The sequence below is a fragment of the Trichoderma breve genome, chromosome 3 (assembly GCF_028502605.1).
Source record: "Trichoderma breve strain T069 chromosome 3, whole genome shotgun sequence".
Lineage (NCBI taxonomy): Eukaryota > Fungi > Ascomycota > Sordariomycetes > Hypocreales > Hypocreaceae > Trichoderma > Trichoderma breve.
In genome coordinates this window covers 1276656-1295831 of record NC_079234.1, presented here as the reverse complement: position 1 = coordinate 1295831, position 19176 = coordinate 1276656, and the positions used below count along the sequence as shown (strand labels likewise).

Genomic DNA, 19176 nt, shown 5'->3' with positions numbered 1-19176 from the left:
AACAAGGAACGATGCGCTAATATTAAGGATAGACGATGCTGCAGCTCGCTAAACGCGACGGAAAGCAATGGGGAAAATAAAATAAAATAAATAAATAAAAAAGGAATATGAGGGGGAAAGACTCAAAGGAAACGGCAAGTCTATATGGGAGGGGAAGGAGGAGGAGGGTATAGGAGGAGAGGAGGAGAGGTAGAGGAGGATGGAGGAATGGCGATGCGGCGATGAGGGGAGGCGAAGAAAGATAACAGAAGTTGGATCAATGGAAATTGAACGAGGCCCTTATCGAGGCCACGGACGCTAAGCTAAAGCAAGAGCAAAAGATTGCCCTGAAAATCGACGTCGCTTTTGTGGAGAGTCTGAAAGGAGGCCCAGAACTAGGGAGATTGAAGCGAGATGTCCAAATTAATGAAACCCTCGGGGACTTGGCCCAGTACAAGTACTAAAACCAGAGCGCTACCAAAGCGACCGGCCGCGTCGACACATTTGGCGCGGGCAGGGCCGTATCGCTGTCTCTAGCGCGGGGAAAAGCGCGAGCGGGCTTGTACAGGTACCGATACCAGCGGCGGTGGTACCAACTGGCGACGCCTCATCCGTCTTTTTTTCTTCTCTTCTTCCACATCTTTCCAGCTGATGGCCCTCATGATGCATCACCTGCTGTCTTTTCCGCAAGCCTCAAGCCTCTCTGCAAGCCCTGTCTCGAATCGGCCTTGATCGCAATCGCCATTTGCTCGTCAATTGGAGATGTTGTTTCGTGTGCATCTGTGTCTTTCTCTCCGTGGCGCCTCCTTCAATCTATCGTGCATGCGGGTTTGCTGCGTATTACCTCACGTTGCATCGTGTGGAGGTCATGCCTGCTTAGCACGTTCCGGGGCTTGGATTGAGTGAGTGATATCCATTCGATACAGTCCAGTGTCCAGGTTGACAGTACACCACCAGACCAACTGGAACTGAATCATGTTGCATTGGTCGAGGCTGCTAAGCTCGAAGCGGCGCCGCTCAAACCCCATCCACGATACTGGAATATCAATCAACGAGGTTCAAGCTGGACTAGCATCAAATCCAAATGAACTCGTTACCAGGTCTGCTGCAAGCCATCCCACCTAACCCAACTTATCCGCATACCAACCAACCGCTTGGAGCCAAGTGCTGTGTCGCTAAAGCAAACAACCAGACGCAGAAAACCACCGCCCAAGACAACGGCAAGGATCTGGATGTCTAGTATCGACTAAGAGGGCAGCTCAAATGGGGGCCCCTCCCCGCTAACCCTTGCACTAGAACTCCCCCAAAATGCGGCTCACACTGGCGTCAACACTTGCAGCAACACTTGCAGCAAACTGGAGTCTCAGATGAGCCAGTGGAGGACGAATCTTCGCTTTGTGGTGACGTCGTGGGCTTTGGTATTATCTTTCTTGGGTTTGATGCTGATGCTCTGCTGCAACACACATGACAGCCTGACTTTTGTCTCTGGGCGTCATCTCGAGTGCCAATTATTGGCCTGGCGGGCAGCTACGGCTGTAGGAAACACTGAGCACATCCATTGACACCGAACGGCGGTATCACGACCGTGCCTGTGTCCTCCTATTCTCGAGATGCGGAAATCCAAAAATCGGTTATGGACATTTCAGATGCAGCGCACATCATCTGATGTCTCTCGCCTGTCTTTTTTTCGTTTCGTTTCAACCAGCTGCCCACCCTCCAACCGCCGCTGCCTCTCGGCTTTTCGCCCTCTAAAATCGGCCATCCGCAGGGCGACTGTGCTTAGCCGAGCGGGCCGCTACTAAACGAAAAGCCTCAGCGCTCGAGGCCGCCAATCCCAATCCAGTTCCAGCACCCTCAAGAGTCAAGACTCTCCACGCCTGGCCTAGCCTCAAACCTCAAACCTGAACCCTGCACCTTGCCAATGCGCAGATCGAACCTTGTCAATGCATGGAAGGCTTCGAAGTTCACCTGCGGCCAACTGCACGTGCTAATGTATGTATGTGCTCGGTTTCATGTGTGTGTACTTGCAACGGCGCCAAGGGCCTAGTATGAGTCCATGTACCACGCAACCACTGGACCATCTGCATGTCGCACTCGACACGCAATGCAACCACCATCCATCTTACCTATCAATGTCGATGGAGATGTCGATGGAGATGTGGCTGCTGAAGCAAGTAGAGGCAGGGAGAACGAGGGGAAAAAGTCTCACAATCCAGCTTGTCAGCTGTGACTACGGCGTGCGCGAGACGGGGATTGCCAATCACGGTCATACACGTCAACTTCAATCATGTGTGTCTTCAGCTTCTTTTCTTTTCTTTCTTTTCTTTTCTTTCCCATTCCTTCTTTACGATAAATCCCGAATCTGCCATCCAAAATGCTGTTAACCGCATCATCAGTATGCCTGTACAAGCCGTACTTGTTCCTATACTTGCTCGAGTTGATACCACCTTACCTCCCAGTCTGTAACATCTGATATCAGTGACCCTATTCGGGAGCTGCTCTGTCGGGGCAATGGCTCTGTAGATCATGGAGCTAGCCCAAGGATTCATCTCCAAAGGCCCGATCACCCAGGCCCTGGGACTTACACCCGCGTCCGCACGCTACTAGCGGAGTTACACTGCCACAATTTCCACGATCTTGTTGTACATTACATCCATCTAGTTGATGTACGGAGTATTGGCCAGTTGATCCAATATTCCGGTTGTTGTTGTCGCTATTCACTCTGAAGATAATCTCGTTTACTTGTCGAGCTCGTCTATGTTCTTCTCATCTCCGCGGTCTTTTTTAAATAGCAGTAGCTTAATCCTTTTTTTAGAGCCTCAACTCCATGCATTGCATTTTCGCTTGTTCTCTTCCCCCACCCTCATTCTCGCTTGTCTTCTTCTTCAATGCTGTCGCTTGCTCAACCCCCTCGTAGGCTTGGCGCCCCGGAAAGGGTTCTCCAACGCCGCTCACCATCAAACCCGAGATTCATGCAACTCTAATCCTTCCATCTGTCAAAACTCATCCGTCACATCTCTCCTTACGTAAATTAACTCGGCAGACAGTCTCATGCTGAAGTCAGCCTGTCAATATATTCGTCACCCACCACCGTCTTCGGCAGTTCAGGGACATCACGCTGCGATGAGTGGTCACCCCCGGCTTTGGAATGCGGATAATGCGGTTCTTAATCTATTCGGGATACCTGAATCCTAAAATCACCGCAGCTACGGAAACTGCAGGTAGGCCCAAGAAAAGCCTTGGTGGCGGCCGAAGAGGGAAAAATCAAGGATTGACGTCGCCCTCGAGTAAACAACCCCTGGCATCGAGCACGGTGCACCTTATTAAACTATGTCCAAACGCGGAGATTCTGGCCTTGCTCACAGCCACATCGTCCTCCCCTGAACGCTGTGGCTCGATTTCTTTCGTGCATAGAAGGGGGGGGGGGAAGAGGTTTTAAAGTTCTTACTGAGCAAATGGGAAGACAAAATAACCGGCATCTCTTCCATATCTCTCTCTCCCCCCATCGCTTATACAGGTGTGGAATGGTACGTCTGGATCCAACTTGATGCCTGTTCCAAGAATCTCGCTCCATCCGATTTTTCCTCCACGCCGCCCAGCAGCGCCAGCCTCGTAGCCTCGACCCCTTCTCGACAGCCCTGGTCACACCAAGGCCTCGCAGCAATGTTTCTAAAAAAGTACCAGACAGACTCATTCCGCCAGTGAAATGAAGCCGCCAGCCTCGTCGCCTCGCTAACAACCGACCCAGCGTATTCCGGGTGCCGGTCCAGGAAGAACATGAGGAACGCCCACCCGGAGATGTCATCGTGGTGGGCCATGGCCCATTTCTTCGCCGCGTCCAGCATGCCCAGAAGGTTATCTCCTCGCATGCCCGGGAGGTTGTCCCCTCGCGACGCCGTCTCGGACACGGCCTTGGTCAGATACCGCGCGTGAAGCCAGGCGTAGTAGTTGCGTGGGTGTCGCTCGGCGGCTACCGAGATGACCCTTTTCATGGTGTCTGTAGCATCTATCTCGAGGCCGTGATCTTGGAAGCGCTGCATGAGCCATTGGCGATGGCTCCATAGCGTGGGCGATTTCGTATGGCGATGAAGGCGACTCGTAAGAAGGCTGTCTATCAGGTACTGTTCATCGTGAAGTCTTGACTCAATGTCTGTGCCTGACTTGATCGTGTCTTGAATGAGCCTCTTCCTCGTGTTTGCGGCTGTAAGATGTTCAGGGTCCATCAAGAGCATCACAGCTGTCGCTCTCAACACAAGCCCATCCTCGTTGGTCTCATCCCGCACTCCTTCCACGTGTTTTTGAAGTATCCTGCGGGCATAAAGAAAAGCTTGCACCAATCGTAGCTTTGGCACCGCAATTGCTGGTCCATCTTGTAGAAGTATCGTCTGTCCATCAACCATGTGGCTTCGCCCCAGCATTTCAATCTCTAGCAATTCTGGCAGCCGCTGCGACAGCGCATCCGCGATTCTGGTAAAAACCTGCTCATGGTCGCCCTGCTTGATTGCCCTCTTAACATCGTCATCCAAAGCTCTCGACATTTGAAACCCCAAGTCGTTTTGTCGATTGCACGCGTGTTTTTGTATCGCTTTCAAGGTTAGTGCAGGGTAAGTGCATGGTGGAGTCGGCACAGCTGGCGAGGCACGGCAGACAGCCCACATGCAATAGCTCGGGGTTATGACATACGTCGTCTGTATGTCTGTCCAGCTGGCCAAAGTCAAGCTGCAGAGTCACCTGTTCCAACATTTCACCACGAGCCACAAGCAGAGCAGAGCTTCGCCTTTGCCGCAGTTTGAGAGAAAGTGGCAGGCTGGGAAATCAGCATCACCTTGTACACTTTTCGCAAGCTATTTCGACGCCGCCAACATGGCTCACCTTATGCTCATCGTGTTCCTCGTCGAGGCCACCGTGAGCTTCATCAACGCAGTCGGTGCAGCAAAGATCAACGACCTGGTACGCCTCAGCCATATTACCCTGGGACCTCTCTCGTACAATTCTCTTGGATACTTTGTGCTAACAGTCTTTGCGCAGCTCTGGACCCTCATCAACTTCCTCCCCGTGCCGACCTCCAAAGCCGCCGCCGAGCAGCGAAAAGTCCAAGCCGATTATCTTGCTGTGCGGCGGGAGATGAACGCCACGAGCAGCCAGGACGAGTTTGCAAAGTGGGCAAAGCTGAGGCGCAAGCACGACAAGCTCCTCGAGCAGCTTGAGGCATCGAGTACGTGCATCTTTTACATCCCCGAGACATTATACATCTCCCTTAGTACCTACGACCGAAATACTGACCGGTGTTGCGTGCGTTCACGTGTGTAGAAAAGGGACTCGATTCCGCCCGCTCCAGGTTCGACAGCGCCCTCACAGCCTTGCGCTTCCTCCTTACTCGCGCGCCGCAATACATTATTCCCTTCTGGTACGCCACCGAGCCCATGTTCTGGCTGCCGCACGGCTGGTTTCCTTACTACGCCGAGTGGATCATCTCGTTCCCGCGCGCTCCCCTGGGGAGCGTCAGTATCGCATCGTGGCAGCTCGCTTGCGCAGGCATTGTCACGCTGTTGAGCGACATCTTGACCTTCATCTTCAAGCTCGTTTTGGGCTCAAAGCAGCCGGAAACGCCTGTCAAAACTCCTACCGAAGAGAAGAGCAAGGAGACGAGTACTACGGACGAGAAGAAGACTTCATAGATGGCGCTAGAGGCAGTTTGATAATAGAGAGAATAACCCTACGCCCCACGTGGTCTCGACATTGCGAAAACCAACGAAACAAAAAGGAAATTGTGTGGAAGAATGTATCTCGTAGAATTTTGACGCAAAGTTCCTCATTGCAAACGCTGAGACTTTGTAACACGACAGAGAAAAGGGTTTATATAGGCATCATATTGACTCTGGCGACCACGGAGAAAAGAGGATCGCTAAAGCTTCGAATGTGCCACCAAAGAAGGAGGAGGAAAAAAAAAATTCACGAGTCGCACGAGGCACGAGATCGGTCAAGCGCAAAGGGGGAAACATGTATATCTCATTGATGAAGATACTGCTGCTAGCTGTAGTAGTGCTGATAGCTCGAAGTATCAGGTGCACACAAATTCGCAAAGAGAAGAGGAAGAAATTGAAGGTGATGAAGGAAAGCAAGGAAATGGGAAAACGGAAAAAAAATTCTAGATTCATAGATGAAAAGTTGGCGGGGCTCCGGCAATAGTTAAACCCGCTCCCGTCCCCACTCGTTGCCAAATGCTTCAAATGCTCCTAAGCTCCCTTGGTGTTTACCAAGGACATATTGATGCAAAATATACAGATTATAAGGATGGCGATCAATCAAGTGCCATGTCTCTTCACCTTCTCATTCGCCATTAATTTTCCGAGTGCTTCCATCCATGCGGCAGGGAGTCTTTTTTGCTAAACACTAGGCTTACTTGAGACATCCAGTAATGATTCCGTGACGTTTCCTGGGGTACAATGACTCGTTCTGGAATGGCGCCTCGACGCAGGAAGTCTGTGCTCACCAACCGGAAGTTTCTTCGTGTGGTGTTTTGAATGCAGCCTCAACGGCAACTTTGAGTGCTTGCTGCCGTTTGTCTCCGCCAATTGGGTTCCCAGACAACCGCCCTTGTTGATGGAGATTACGGGGGTGAAAGATTTGATGTGGTATTGGAAGCCTGTGCAAGTGTTATGGTAGAATTCTGTTGTTACCCTCTTGGAAGTCGCGTCTAGATTGGAGAAGGTGTCTTCCTTTAACCACCTTGGGGTAGGCGGAATACTACCCTGGGACTATGTGTCTGTGTGTGAAGGTCGATCTTATTGTCTGTGATATGGAACGAGAAGTTTTGGAGATGTGCTCTACTCAGCGTGGCTGTACCGACTATATGTGCTTTGGCATGCTTGAGTGTATGGTGAAGGTGGCTGTAATTCAATTCCTGTGGTTTCTATGGCTACACGGGTCGAATCCTTCCCCTGCCGTCTGTGCCAGAGGGTGCTGGTCGAGCGAGAGGTAGGGTGTGTTATAAATAATAGCTCTTTGAGCATTAATATGCTTGAATATGGTCCATCTCAAATGCACGACCCCCAGTTGTAGAAACGAAACGCCACCGATCCTGCATGCATTTAAAACATCACGTTGTAAGCGGCAGTACATGTTTGGTATACCCACGGCGTCAACAAACTAGTGGCGTTACAATAAGATCCTGCCGATTCTATTTCTTTTGTTACTCTGTTGCGCTAATTATAAGTTACTATAGGAAACAGGCAAGGACAGGGATAGTTGGGAAGCACCATGAATAGGGCTGAGCCAAGAGCTGTGCTTGTTTCATACATTTGGGGTCTTGGATGCCACACGCGACCGGCATCCCTCATGAAACTAAAGGATCAGGATCTTGCTGCTAAAAATACACTGCTTCTTTTGTATGCCGATTTATGGTGTGGACATGAAACAGAAACAGATCTGCAGTGCTATGTAGCTTAGAGTGTTTAAGTACATGTACTGCCGAATTGGATATAAACAGGTAGGGGATGGGTGGTCGCAAATTTCTCCATTTGGAAACAAAATGCTTACCTTTCTTATATAACATAACACTCAAATGCATTGGTATACCTGTATAAACATAAACGGCACAGCGTTTAACTTGAAAAAAAAAAAAAAGATACACTCCAATATGAAAGGTCTTAGCCCGTATATAAAACTCATATACGGAATACACGATACAAATTCCAGAAGTCTCCTCATAGCTTAGAATCTCTTAGTCCAATAGAGGGAGGAGCAATATCCTTTCCTTTGTCACTCTTCCTTGGCCTCCACATCATATATAGCGGTTCAGATAAGAAATCCTCCATTAAATCCCTGGTCTCGTCGCTTGGGTTCTCAACTTTCATTGGGAAATTGATGATGTTCAAGAGGATAGACCCGGCTCTTTCGAGAGTTCCCCGGCTCAATTGGACACACTCGGTATATCCCTCGACGTCAAATTCGTCAAGTATGGATTCATATTTGCCCGTAAGGAGCGGTGCAGCGTGAAGACTTCGATATTCAGGCAGGATCCACATGGCTTGGCCATCTAGATAATTGCAAAGCCCAAGAGTCAGTAAGAACTCATTAATGTAAAGAACAAGGCAGCTTACAGATATGCTCTCGCCCTTGCATGGCTCGGCGGTGCCACACATCCAACTGTCCATACAACTGCTCAGACATCAACCGGAGCTGGGATCCCGGCTCAAATCCGTAATGAGGAGTATCAGGCATATTCCTCGGATTCTCTTCGTCCTTCCAATGAGTCACGCAGCAACCTCCTACAATGAGCGGTGGTGACTTTTCTGTGTCGACGAGCTTGAACCACATCTGTCCGGGACTAGTCCGTGCAGCAGCAAGGTACTGAGCCTTCTTCACTGCAAAAGCTGCAGCTTCTTTTGGGCCGCCTTCGCCAATATGAGGGAATGTGACTACCATTGGGGCTTGTCTTGGAATGCTCCATGATTTCCAAAAACTGCCAAAGACTCCATCCCAATCTTTATCAAGATCAACAGGAAGAACTTTGAGATTGCTTAAAGAAGGCATGATGAGAATGATGAGAATGAAAGAGGATTGTTGTCAAGTTGTATAAGTCTCGAGCGCTTGTAGAATAGCCATTGAAGAGAGATGCGTTGCCATCTATTTATATAGAAATTCTTTAGGCATTGAGGTTGAAGACTTGCTCCGCCTCTCGAAAAAATACCACAATGAGATTCGAGCGTTCATCCAATGTAACATCTTGTTGTTTTAGTTACGTGTTGCTAGTTTAGGAACTGCTTCTGTGATGATTCTTACACGCATCAGGTAAAGCGGACCGATTCCTCCTACATTTGCTGAAGCTGAAGATGACGACCCCTGTCAGAGTGCCTAATTAGTGGAGAAGCCGTTGTGGCTTTCAACGCATTCGGTCAGACCGGTGGATTTTCACCGTACGAATGGCAGGTCGAAAGCAATACGAATTAGGCCTGCATACGCTAGTCAGTCCGGCAGATGCTACCTATTTCTAATTCAGCTCGGTGAAGAGACGAGCTGATCTACGAGCTGACCTGGTTGTTCTCGCTTCTAACTGGCGCATCTCTTAACACAAGATTAGGCAGTGCAAGGCAGTGGTACGGGGACAAGGACAGCCAATGGTTCAATTCAAAGATGCTGGCTGAAAATCCCCCACTAGCTATATGTGTACTAGCAAGCACTCCAGCAATTGTCCAATAACGATCAGAGTTACAGGTTCGCTTTTACAGCAGCAACTTCCTCGTCCAGAGGCAAGATGTGCGGAAGTGGTCCAACGGGAGTAATTGAAAGAGGGTTGATGGGGGTATGGCTCTTGGTATAGTGGTTTTTAATGTGCAGGAAGTTGGTGGTTTCTTTGAAGCCCGCGACGTTCCAGTAGAGGTTTCGCAACCATTTGTGAATGTGCGGGTAGCCGGAGCGGATGTCTCGAATGTTGCACTTGAAGTGCTGGACATATACGGGCTGTATAACCGTTAGCAGTGTGTTCAGTATGATCTTTAAGGGATAGAATAAGTCAGAGAAAAAAAAAACGATAATACCTACATCAAACCGAATAATTGTAACGTAGCTGTAGTTTTCATATCAGCATTTGCTTCTTCAATTACAAGAACGGAGCATTGATCAGCAACTTACAGTCTAACGTCGGCCTCTGTAAGATTCTTGCCAAACCAGTATGGGCCCTCAGTAGATGCCAAGTGCTTTTCACATTTATCCAAGGCATCGAAAAGCTCGGTAACGGCACGCTCATAAGCTTCTTGCGTCGACGCAATACCGCATTTATACACGCCGTTGTTGATGTTATCGTAATGCCAAGAATGGGCCTCGTCAATCTGGCTCTGGAGTGCTTCGGGGTATAGAACGACGTTGCGATACTTTTCGTCGATGATGTCGTCAAACTGGCAGTGAATAGATATCAGCTCGTGTTATATCAATCGATCGAGAAAAAGCGATTGGAAACGAACCTCTGTGCCAAACATGCGAAGAATTTCGCTACTCTCATTGTTTACAATCACTTTTTGGATCTTGTCATACAACACTGGAACACTGAATCGGGCTTGGTAATCGGGATCAGTCTCGTAGTAAACTTGTCGTAGATGAGTAAAGCCTTCGTGAAGTGGGTCTGGTGTAACATTTTCTCCTTCGGCGTCTGTATCTTCGGCAGTTGCAAACCGCCATCCTATAGAACGATCAGCTGTTTGTGGTGTCTCAGGGTCGAGAGTCGCTACTTACCGCCGTCCTTCAAATACCAGTGCACAGATGTGAATGGGATGATCTCTTCTAGACCCTTGAGTTTTCGAGCAATCAAAATTCGATGCGCCTGTGATACACATGAGCTTTGGAATGGAAATATTGGAACCGTGAAAAGATGGCATACCCATGGACAAGCATAGCTGACATAGAGGTGATATCTGCCTTTCTCTGCTGGAAACTTGGCTCCAGGTTCTTTGGAGACTTTTTCACGGAGGACGGCAGCAGGGCGCTGGAAGTTACCAGATTTGTCGGAAAAGCTCTTCCAGTTACTAGTAATATTGCCGTTAGACTGTTTCAATCGTGGAATTATTAGCAACGTTCTCTATTGTGGCATGTCCATCAATGTACTGGATGTAAGCCGAATATCGCATCGCGCGGAGCGATGCCAGGATACTTACCATTTTGTAGCGAACGATTCACAATGAATAGATACAATTGCCACAGGAAAGTAAAAGCTCTACTATGTTATCCAACAAGAGGGGAAACAAGGCGGCATATGAGTGCTTGAATGCATTCTCTCTTATTCACCCTTATAAATCAGCTGCGCCTGCTTACTCATGCCGCGCGGTAAATCGCATCACACCAGAATCGTGTTCTACTAGCAAATCGGGGAAGCTACTCCATAACCTGAGCGTATTCATTGGTGAAGTTTATGTAGTAGACGCTTTGTAAGGTCGTTTCTAGGAAGTGGACTAGACTAGAAAGATGCCAAAATAGGTAAATCGATCCGCCTGTTGATTTAGCGTTATAGGGCGTAGCTTAGATGCTTGATGCTTGATGGGCATTTATAATAGTATAATAGCAGAAGCTTGTGGCTTTACTCTTTTAGAGAATTCTTGCCCAAATCGACACTTGGAAAGCTCAATTCGAGTGGTGAAGTGATTTCATTAGGCTCTGGGAGTAATTTCATTGAAGGAGTCCATAGGAACTGCATCTTTAACAATGCCTATAGCTTAAATAGCTGTAGGCATGGACCTATAAAGGCCAATTAGATACAATGCTCAAAGATTTATGAAGGCTGATCCCTAATATTTACAACCCTGCTAATTGTGCTAATCATAAGTCCCACGAGGCAGAAGTTGTATGCTGTTTGCGTATAAGAGTCTTAAGGAGCGGAGCTGGAGATTGAAGAATGGAGTAGGCAATCCCTGCATCAACAAGAATTCATCTGTACCCCACGCGGATTGTGAAACCTCTTTCGCTTACTGTTATTCCGATATTTTCCCTACCTATGGGAGCGGCAGAGTCTGCTTCCCCGCTTGTCCTGTAGGCTGTAACATTGAGCCTTGTGTTCCTAACGTTGAACATATCGCTCCCCAAGGCAATAAACGTCAGCTTAAGCTTAGAAACATAATTAAGCAACTAAATCGAGAAAAGAGAGAAGAGAAGAAAGAGAGAAAAGAAAAAGAAAGAAAAAAGTCCAGTTCGGCATCAAACAAGGCCGATCTGCTGTCAGGCTGCCAGTGAGTAATGGTCCATTGTCTGGTCCATTGTCTAGTTAGAACGAAACAGCTTAGCCTTGTCGCGCGCCCGATGTAAGCGCTGCTATGGAACGACAGGACAAGCCATCATTCTGGAGCCGCATTTCGAACGCGAACCATGTTCAGCCCTCCAATAAGTCGAGTGAATCTCAGGCTACCGCAGTGAGTGGCGGCAATAACGGCCAGTTGCGAAAGGGACGATTCTCATCACTCTTCTTGGGAAAAGATAGAGGGGGGAGTGACAAGAGTCGCAATCATTCAAATGAATCCGTTATCGAAGAGAAGAGATCTGTCACAGGCAAGTTTGGCTCTTTGAAACTCTCCGAAGCCGACCGAGACCCTTGGATTGAGGCGTACGAAAAGTTGCGAAACGACGAGAAAGAAGGAAAACTCGTCAATGCGTACGAAAAGATACTCACTAACCGTGCTACTGCAACCATATCGGGCACTCGATATGTCGATGATGTTCAGGCCGATGCTCCCAACCAATTCGAAGGCCTTGCTGAGGCCGACAGGGTCGATATGATGAAGGCTACTCTAAGTCCGGTTTTGGAAAAGGCCAAGCAAGAGAAGACTTGGAAAAATGTCGCCTTGTACGCCGATACACTAATTGCAAATGTTGGTAAAGGGGTTGGAGACGCCCTGCAAGCCCATCCACCAGCCGCCATGGCCTGGTCAGGCATCTGCCTCTTGCTCCCGGTAAGTGTTCTCATATGCTGGTCGTATCATCGTACTAATTAAACCAGATCATTGTTAAACCAATTAAAGAAGAAGAAAAAATGACTGAGGGGCTAGAATATGTAATGAACCGCATGGACTGGTATATCCCACTGACCAAAGTGGTCTTGCAGCGGGAGTGGCCAGACAACGTCGCACTTCAACAACACCGAAGCAGCCTCAGAGACAATGTCGTCACCCTGTTCACATCTCTCCTAAAATTCGAGATGGAATGCGCCTGCCGGGCTTACAGCACACATCCAGTCGTCCGCGTCCTTGGAGACATTGTTAGCCTGAGCGGCTGGGAAGGTAAGCTAGAGGATATCAAAAAGTACGGGGAAGCAATTGAAAAGGATCTCCAGAGTTATGGAATAAACACATTGGCGGAGTATTCCTTGCAAACAGCGTCAAACACCAGGGATATCCTGGCTGAAGTCAAGAAATTTAACGAAGCTGCCACTAGAGCTGAAAAAACGAGGGCTGCCGAGAGGAGAGAGGATCTGGTAGGGCTCATTTCGCGATTTGGAGCCACCACGTACCGCGATCAAATGGAATTCAACCCTCAAAGGCACCCAGGTACTTGTGAGTGGTTTTGTAGACACCCAAAGTATAACTCGTGGCTGAATTCCACCAAAAACGAATTGCTTCTCGTCACGGCTGAACCAGGCTGCGGTAAGTCGGTATTAGCCCGATTCTTGGTCGAAACAGAGTTGCCGTCTCAGCGAGAAGATGCCGTTATTGGATATTTCTTCTTCAAAGATAATCCGGTGCAAAACAATTTGATAAACGCACTGAGCGCCATTCTTCATCAGCTCCTCAATCTCTGCCCAGATGTTCTCGATACTCTAGGGACAAATATCAAGAAGTTGTCGCCTGAGTTGCTCAAAGACTGTGGCCATTTATGGGGGCTTATCGAGGACGCTTGCGAGAACCTCTCAGAGAGAACTGTATTTTGCGTTTTCGACGCATTTGATGAGTGTAATAGCGACGGCCGTGAAAGACTGGTGCGTTTGCTCGCCTCTCATCAGTTTAGCAAGAGGCGTATACGATTCTTAATTACAAGCCGGGGCTATCCAGCAATTATAGGCTCGTTCCGATCTATTGCTGAGAATCTTGTGCGTCTAGAAGGGGAAGAGAAGAGTGAGAAAGATCAGTTGCAGAATGAGATTGACATTGTTTTCCGCCACCGCGTTGAGAGTCTGATTGAAGACAGAAGGCTAGGCCAAAAGGTATCTAAGCTGCTGTATGAACGACTTCACACGAAGGGAAAGGGGCAGCGGACATATCTTTGGGTTCGTCTCGTCTTCAAATTCCTAGACAACAATTATCCACTGAATCTGGATGGGTGGAGAGACCTTTTGGATCAGCTCCCCGAGGATGTTCCTGGAGCTTACGAAAAACTGTTATCCAATGTCAGCAGTACCAATCGCAGGCATGTCGAGACACTCTTGCGTCTCATCTATGTCGCTAAGGAGCCTCTGAGTATGAGTGCAGCAAACGTAGCTGTCAATATTCGCGGCAAATACTTGCTAGACTCTTTGGAAGATCTTGGTTTATCAGATGAAACAGCTTTTAAGGAATGGGTCATTAACACATGCGGATTTTTCATTACCGAATATGATGGCAAACTATTCTTTATACACCAAACGGCGAAAGAGTTCCTTTCGCCGGTAATGCAGACCTCAATGGACAGGATCACAAACGAAAACCAGAAAGTCTTCTCGTTTCAGACGAAATCGTCAAGCACTGAACTTTTACCAAAGAACGCTGTTAAATGGAGAGGGTCAATAAACACCGAAGAAGAGGCTCATTTTGTAATGAGTGAATGCTGCTTAGCCAACCTATCGATATACAGGCAACGCCCAGAAACAACGGAACTTGAAGCGCTCATTGAAGATGCATGGGAGCATGATCAAACAGTATATGACGATGGTATAAGGGAATTCAGACGCCGATTGAGCATTTCCGACGATTTCTTTGAATACAGCTCAACATATTGGGCGAACCATTTCCGAGCAGCAAAACTTCACCTCGTAGAGATGTCCGCAGATTGTGTGGAGATTGGGGGTACTCATCAAATCGCAAAGCAATCATTATTTCAAGCATACCGATTAATAATGACATATCCTACACGTTCCGCATGGTTGTTGTCATCTGATATGATGGCAGAAATTAAATTCCTTATGAAGCGACACCGTTCCGGACGTCTCCTAACGAAAGAAGGCTCTCTTTACATTGAGGGATCTAGCAAGAGTTCGAATGACTTGGATGTCTGGCCTTCAACAAGCCTCTTCTCTGTCCGATGTTCACCAATCGTTTTCGCCTGCCTTCTAGGCTTCCCTCTGTTCATACAAGAATGGCTTTCAGACAACGCCCAGAAAAATGCAGCACAAGTTCTTGAACAAAAATGCCGCGCGTACAGCAGTGAGGCTGAGACACAACTTGCCTTGGCGAACGCAATTGTCTCAAATTTTGGAACTAACCGAGAGAGAGAATGCTGTATCTCTGAAATTTTAAGCTACGAGGCGAAATTCGCACTCGATAACTTCTCCAGGCTTGAGCGCCTTCTTAGGTTTGGGGATGAGATACTCGACGCGTTATCTGGATATGTCGACGAAGTTGGAATGAGAATACTTGCTCGTGGCCAGTTGAAGAAGTTTAAGGCAATGACAAGGCCTGAAGACAAGGTTGACGAGGAGTCTGTCAAGAGAAAGCCTAGAAGAGCGGAGACTACCTGAGCTCCTGTAGGATAAGCCAGCACTAAATTGTGAAGAAACTAACTCTCAATGTACGGCAGCTAATAGTCAAATACACGAATTATTAGTGTATAGGCTGGTTTCCTGACTTGAGTCAACCTGGAAGCTTTGACCACATGTGCAAAGTTGTTCCAATTGTCAGAACTTAAACGTTAATGGTGCTGAAGGGTTACGTGGAAAATTCACTTAAAAGATTACTTCTAGTAGTAAACCTAGTGTGATGTAAAGAAATGGAATGCTTCTTCTCTGACCCTTCTGCTAGGAAAGAGAAAAGAGAGTCAATAACAATCCAGATCTGTAAAATTGAATTGCAAGAATGTCAACCCGCCAGGACGATGACCTAGGACAACAGTTTGACCATACGTAGCTGCACAAGCAGGCCTGTGCTCGTGAGGGAGCCAAAGAATATTCCTCCCGCCAAGAGTCACCCACTCTTTCTCGACGAATAGTGCATAATCAGAAGCATTCTTGCCGTGAGACTTCTCGTATAAAGCGGTTTCTGCAAATCTGAGTATTCCATAGTCCGTGTTCAGATACCGACCATCGTTCGAGAATGCCAGTTTCGTGAGGAGTTGATTAGTCTCGAGCGTCTGCTGGAGCGCTCCTGTAACGGCATCTAAGAGCTGCACTGTGTGGTCTGTTGAGGACAAGGCTAGCATCTTCCCGTTGGGTGAGAAAGCAATGGCCGTGACCCAAGCTGAAATGCTCTGTACCTGAAGAGTCTGCTGAAGCGTGCCTGTGGTCATATCCCAGAGCCGCACCGTACGGTCAACTGAGGCCGAGGCTAACGTTTTGCGATTGGGTGAGAAAGCAATAGCCCCGACAGCCTCAGTGTGTCCCTTAAGTGTCTGTTGAAGTGTATTTGTAGCTGTATCCCAGAGCCGTACTGTGCAATCGTGTGAGGCTGAGGCTAGCGTTTTCCCATCTTGTGAAAAAGCTATAGCGTTAATACAGCTGCTATGTCCTTTGAGCGCTTGTTTAAATGTACCCGTAATTATGTCCCAAAGCCATACTATACAGTCATCTGAGGCTATAGCTAATAATTTGTTGTTAGGTGAGAAAGCAATGACGGTAACATAACTGCTGTGTTTTAGTTTTTGCTGAAGTGTACCTGCAGCTGTATCCCAGAGCTGTACTGTACCGTCGTCTGAGACCGAAGCTAGCATTCTTCCATCTAACGAAAAGGTAACAAGGTGGATATTATCGTTATGTCCCTTTGGCGTTTGCTGTGAGCCTATAGCTGTATCCCAGAGCCGTACCGTGTAATCATCTGAGGCAGAGACCAGCATCTGACCATCAGGCGAGAAAGCAACTGCATTGACATAATCGCTATGCCCCTCTAGCATTTGCCGGGGCGTGCCTGTGGCGGTATTCCAAAGCTGCACCGTGCCGTCGTTCGAGGCGGAGGCTAGTGTCTGACCATCTGGTGAAAAAGCAACACCTCTGACCCAATCTCTATGTCCCTCACACGTTTGCTGAAGCACACCCGTATCTATATCCCAGAGCCGTATTGTACGGTCATCCGAGGCTGAGGCCAACGTCTTACCATCTGGTGAAAATCCGACTGCCCTAGTTGGACCCCTATGTCCTTTGAGTGTCTGTTGAAGTACGCCTCTACTTGTATCCCAGACCCTGACCGTGTGGTCAAACGAGGCTGAGGCCAGTGTTATACTGTCTGGCGAGAAAGCAACCGCATAAGCCCACCCGCTGTGACCCTCGAGCTTCTGCCGGAACATGCCTGTAGCTGCGTTCCAAAGCCGTATTGTACGGTCATTTGAGGCCGAGGCTATCGTGCTACCGTCCGGTGAGAAGACAACAGCTCTAACCCACGCGCTATGACCCTCAAGCTTCTGGAATGAGCCTGTAGTTACATCCCAGAGCCGTACCATGTGGTCATTTGAGGCTGATGCCAACATCTTGCCGTCTGGCGAGAAGGCAATAGCTCTTACCCACTCGCCATGTCCTTCAAGCTTCTGCCTGAACGTGCCAATAGTTGCATCCCAGAGCCGTATCGTGCGGTCGTTTGAAGCCGAGGTTATAGTCTTACCATCCGGTGACAAGGCAACGGCATTAACATAACCGCTGTGCCCCTCGAGAGTCTGCCGGAGCGCGCCCCAGTGGTCTCTGACACCTGCAACTGTTTTGATGAATGATAACCTTTCCCCCCATTGCTCTTTCTGGATAATACTTGTTTTCGGACAGAACATGAGTGCAGTGCCATATGTCTGTAAAGGAGCGCGTTCTATGATTGATCCATAGCTAAGGATGAATTTCTCAGCATCTCCCAGGAAGGCAGTGAGCTCATGACTATTCATTTGATGCGATACCTGGAGGCGATTAGTCGCTAGATACCATGAAGAAGGCTCACTAACGTACTACCTGCTGAAGCTCTCTAATCGACTTTACTCCGGCTGACAAGCTCCTCGATAATGACAGACACTCAAGCCAGCGAAGGAAGTGTGCTTTTAGAAACGGGAGCACCACTCCGTCGTCTGTCAACGCCTCTTTGCACTCTTTATCATTATTATTTTGATAGAGATGGTCAGCCCAGAATATGCAAGAGTATCGTACTGCAGTCAACGGATCTGGATGAACCGGTTGTGTATCTAGGTTCTCTGGTCTGAAGCCGAAGTCAATGCTGTAGATATTTTTCTCCAGCATTGCTATCGCAGAGAAGGAGTACCTAGCAATGTCAACATGTCTTTGTGCAACCCCAGCTAGCTGAAGCGAGCTGTAATTTTGGTATAGATAGTTCTTAGCCGATACGTGGATCATGTAGACATGATCGTCTCGTAAAGTAAGGAATGAGCCGCACATCTTGACAAATTCCTCAACTCTTTCAGTATTGATTGGCGGCAGTCCAGATACAACAGCTAGCTCCAGCAGATGCAGGGGACGATATGCAAGAGTAGCTGTCGTAAGCACGAGCAGACAGTACTTTCTTTCGTGCTGTTTGTGGATTTGCTCTAGCATTTGAGCATAAATGCCCTGTAGGTCTGTTGGTACGGCACTAATCACGGCCTCAACATCCCCGGATCCCACTGCTTGCAGTTGCTGGATGACTAGGGATACCCAGAGAAAAGTACCGTCGGTCTTCTGGCGGAGAGTATGCCGAATTTGTTCCTGGAGAGCCTCGTTGTCTTGCAAGGACTTGAGTTCGGACACCTTTTCGTCAATATATGTGCCAACAGCGTCAAATACAGACGCAGAATTGTTTAACTCGATACTCAGCCCCATTTCAAAGTCATCAGACCTTAGGAATCGGTCGATGATGTGTGTTTCCCGGCTGGATACGAGCCATTTGACATGCGGGCATTCAGGGATACATCCCACGATAAAGCCAATGAGGCGTTCCAAATCAGTGCATTCATTAAGTGCGTCGATGATCAGGTAGGTGGTCGTTCCCCTCAGGTCTCGCAAAATGTTTATGAAGATGACTGATAAATCGTCCCAGGAAATTGAATCTTCAAAGGGCGCTCTGTCGATAGGACCATACCTCTCGCGTATGCGCCGTGCGAGCGATGGTTGTTGAACAATGAGTAGGTAGATCAGGTTGCGTAGCATGGCAGTACCGTTGTTAAAACGAACGTCGGTTGCCTGGCAGAAGAAGTAGGAGAGTAGTGTGTCGGCGTTTTGGTCGCTCAATCTCGTCGATGGTTCTATTTCGTTGATGATACCGCAAAGAAGCATGGTCTTGCCCGTGCCAGGCCCACCCTTAATCCAGAGCATCCGATTCTGCTTGGTGCGCCATTGTCGAAAGTTGGGGTGATCGAGGATCCAGCTGTATGACTTTTCGAGTAGACCACCTTTGATTGCCTCAATTTGGACTTTATCTTGCTGAGGATCAGACACTCGGAAACGTCGTAAATAAGTCCTCTCAAGATCAAGAAGAGCCTGCCTTGTCGGTTGTAAAAGTTTGGAACGAACTCGAGTGATCTTATCTTGGTCCGTAGCTGCTTCTGCATTGTTTGACTGTTGGTCGCCTTTTGCTC

At 48.3% G+C, this 19176-nt stretch overlaps 6 protein-coding genes across 6 annotated transcripts; 2 read left to right on the top strand and 4 right to left on the bottom strand.

Annotated features, from left to right (window-relative positions):
* Positions 1-3488: 3488 nt before the first annotated feature.
* Positions 3489-4517, bottom strand: T069G_04819 (uncharacterized protein; the record flags this gene model as incomplete). Its single annotated transcript, XM_056172029.1, has 1 exon — positions 3489-4517. The coding sequence occupies one exon, from the start codon at positions 4515-4517 to the stop codon at positions 3489-3491; it is 1029 nt and encodes a 342-aa protein (XP_056028887.1).
* A 325-nt stretch (positions 4518-4842) lies between these two features.
* T069G_04818 (CHD5-like protein domain-containing protein) lies at positions 4843-5657 on the top strand (the record flags this gene model as incomplete). The annotated part of the gene is made up of 3 exons (XM_056172028.1): positions 4843-4929; positions 5008-5194; positions 5290-5657. The coding sequence occupies 3 exons, from the start codon at positions 4843-4845 to the stop codon at positions 5655-5657; spliced, it is 642 nt and encodes a 213-aa protein (XP_056028886.1).
* A 2028-nt stretch (positions 5658-7685) lies between these two features.
* On the bottom strand, positions 7686-8514 carry T069G_04817 (uncharacterized protein; the record flags this gene model as incomplete). Its single annotated transcript, XM_056172027.1, has 2 exons — positions 7686-8017; positions 8082-8514. The coding sequence occupies 2 exons, from the start codon at positions 8512-8514 to the stop codon at positions 7686-7688; spliced, it is 765 nt and encodes a 254-aa protein (XP_056028885.1).
* Positions 8515-9189: 675 nt separating this feature from the next.
* Positions 9190-10631, bottom strand: T069G_04816 (uncharacterized protein; the record flags this gene model as incomplete). Its single annotated transcript, XM_056172026.1, has 7 exons — positions 9190-9441; positions 9523-9547; positions 9613-9875; positions 9942-10156; positions 10210-10297; positions 10355-10519; positions 10629-10631. The coding sequence occupies 7 exons, from the start codon at positions 10629-10631 to the stop codon at positions 9190-9192; spliced, it is 1011 nt and encodes a 336-aa protein (XP_056028884.1).
* Positions 10632-11777: 1146 nt separating this feature from the next.
* Positions 11778-15166, top strand: T069G_04815 (uncharacterized protein; the record flags this gene model as incomplete). The annotated part of the gene is made up of 4 exons (XM_056172025.1): positions 11778-12410; positions 12458-13514; positions 13554-14098; positions 14159-15166. The coding sequence occupies 4 exons, from the start codon at positions 11778-11780 to the stop codon at positions 15164-15166; spliced, it is 3243 nt and encodes a 1080-aa protein (XP_056028883.1).
* Positions 15167-15462: 296 nt separating this feature from the next.
* Positions 15463-19149, bottom strand: T069G_04814 (WD domain, g-beta repeat domain-containing protein; the record flags this gene model as incomplete). The annotated part of the gene is made up of 6 exons (XM_056172024.1): positions 15463-16070; positions 16326-17315; positions 17373-17511; positions 17561-18470; positions 18681-19058; positions 19112-19149. 6 exons carry the CDS (start codon positions 19147-19149, stop codon positions 15463-15465), a joined length of 3063 nt encoding a protein of 1020 aa, XP_056028882.1.
* Positions 19150-19176: the final 27 nt, after the last annotated feature.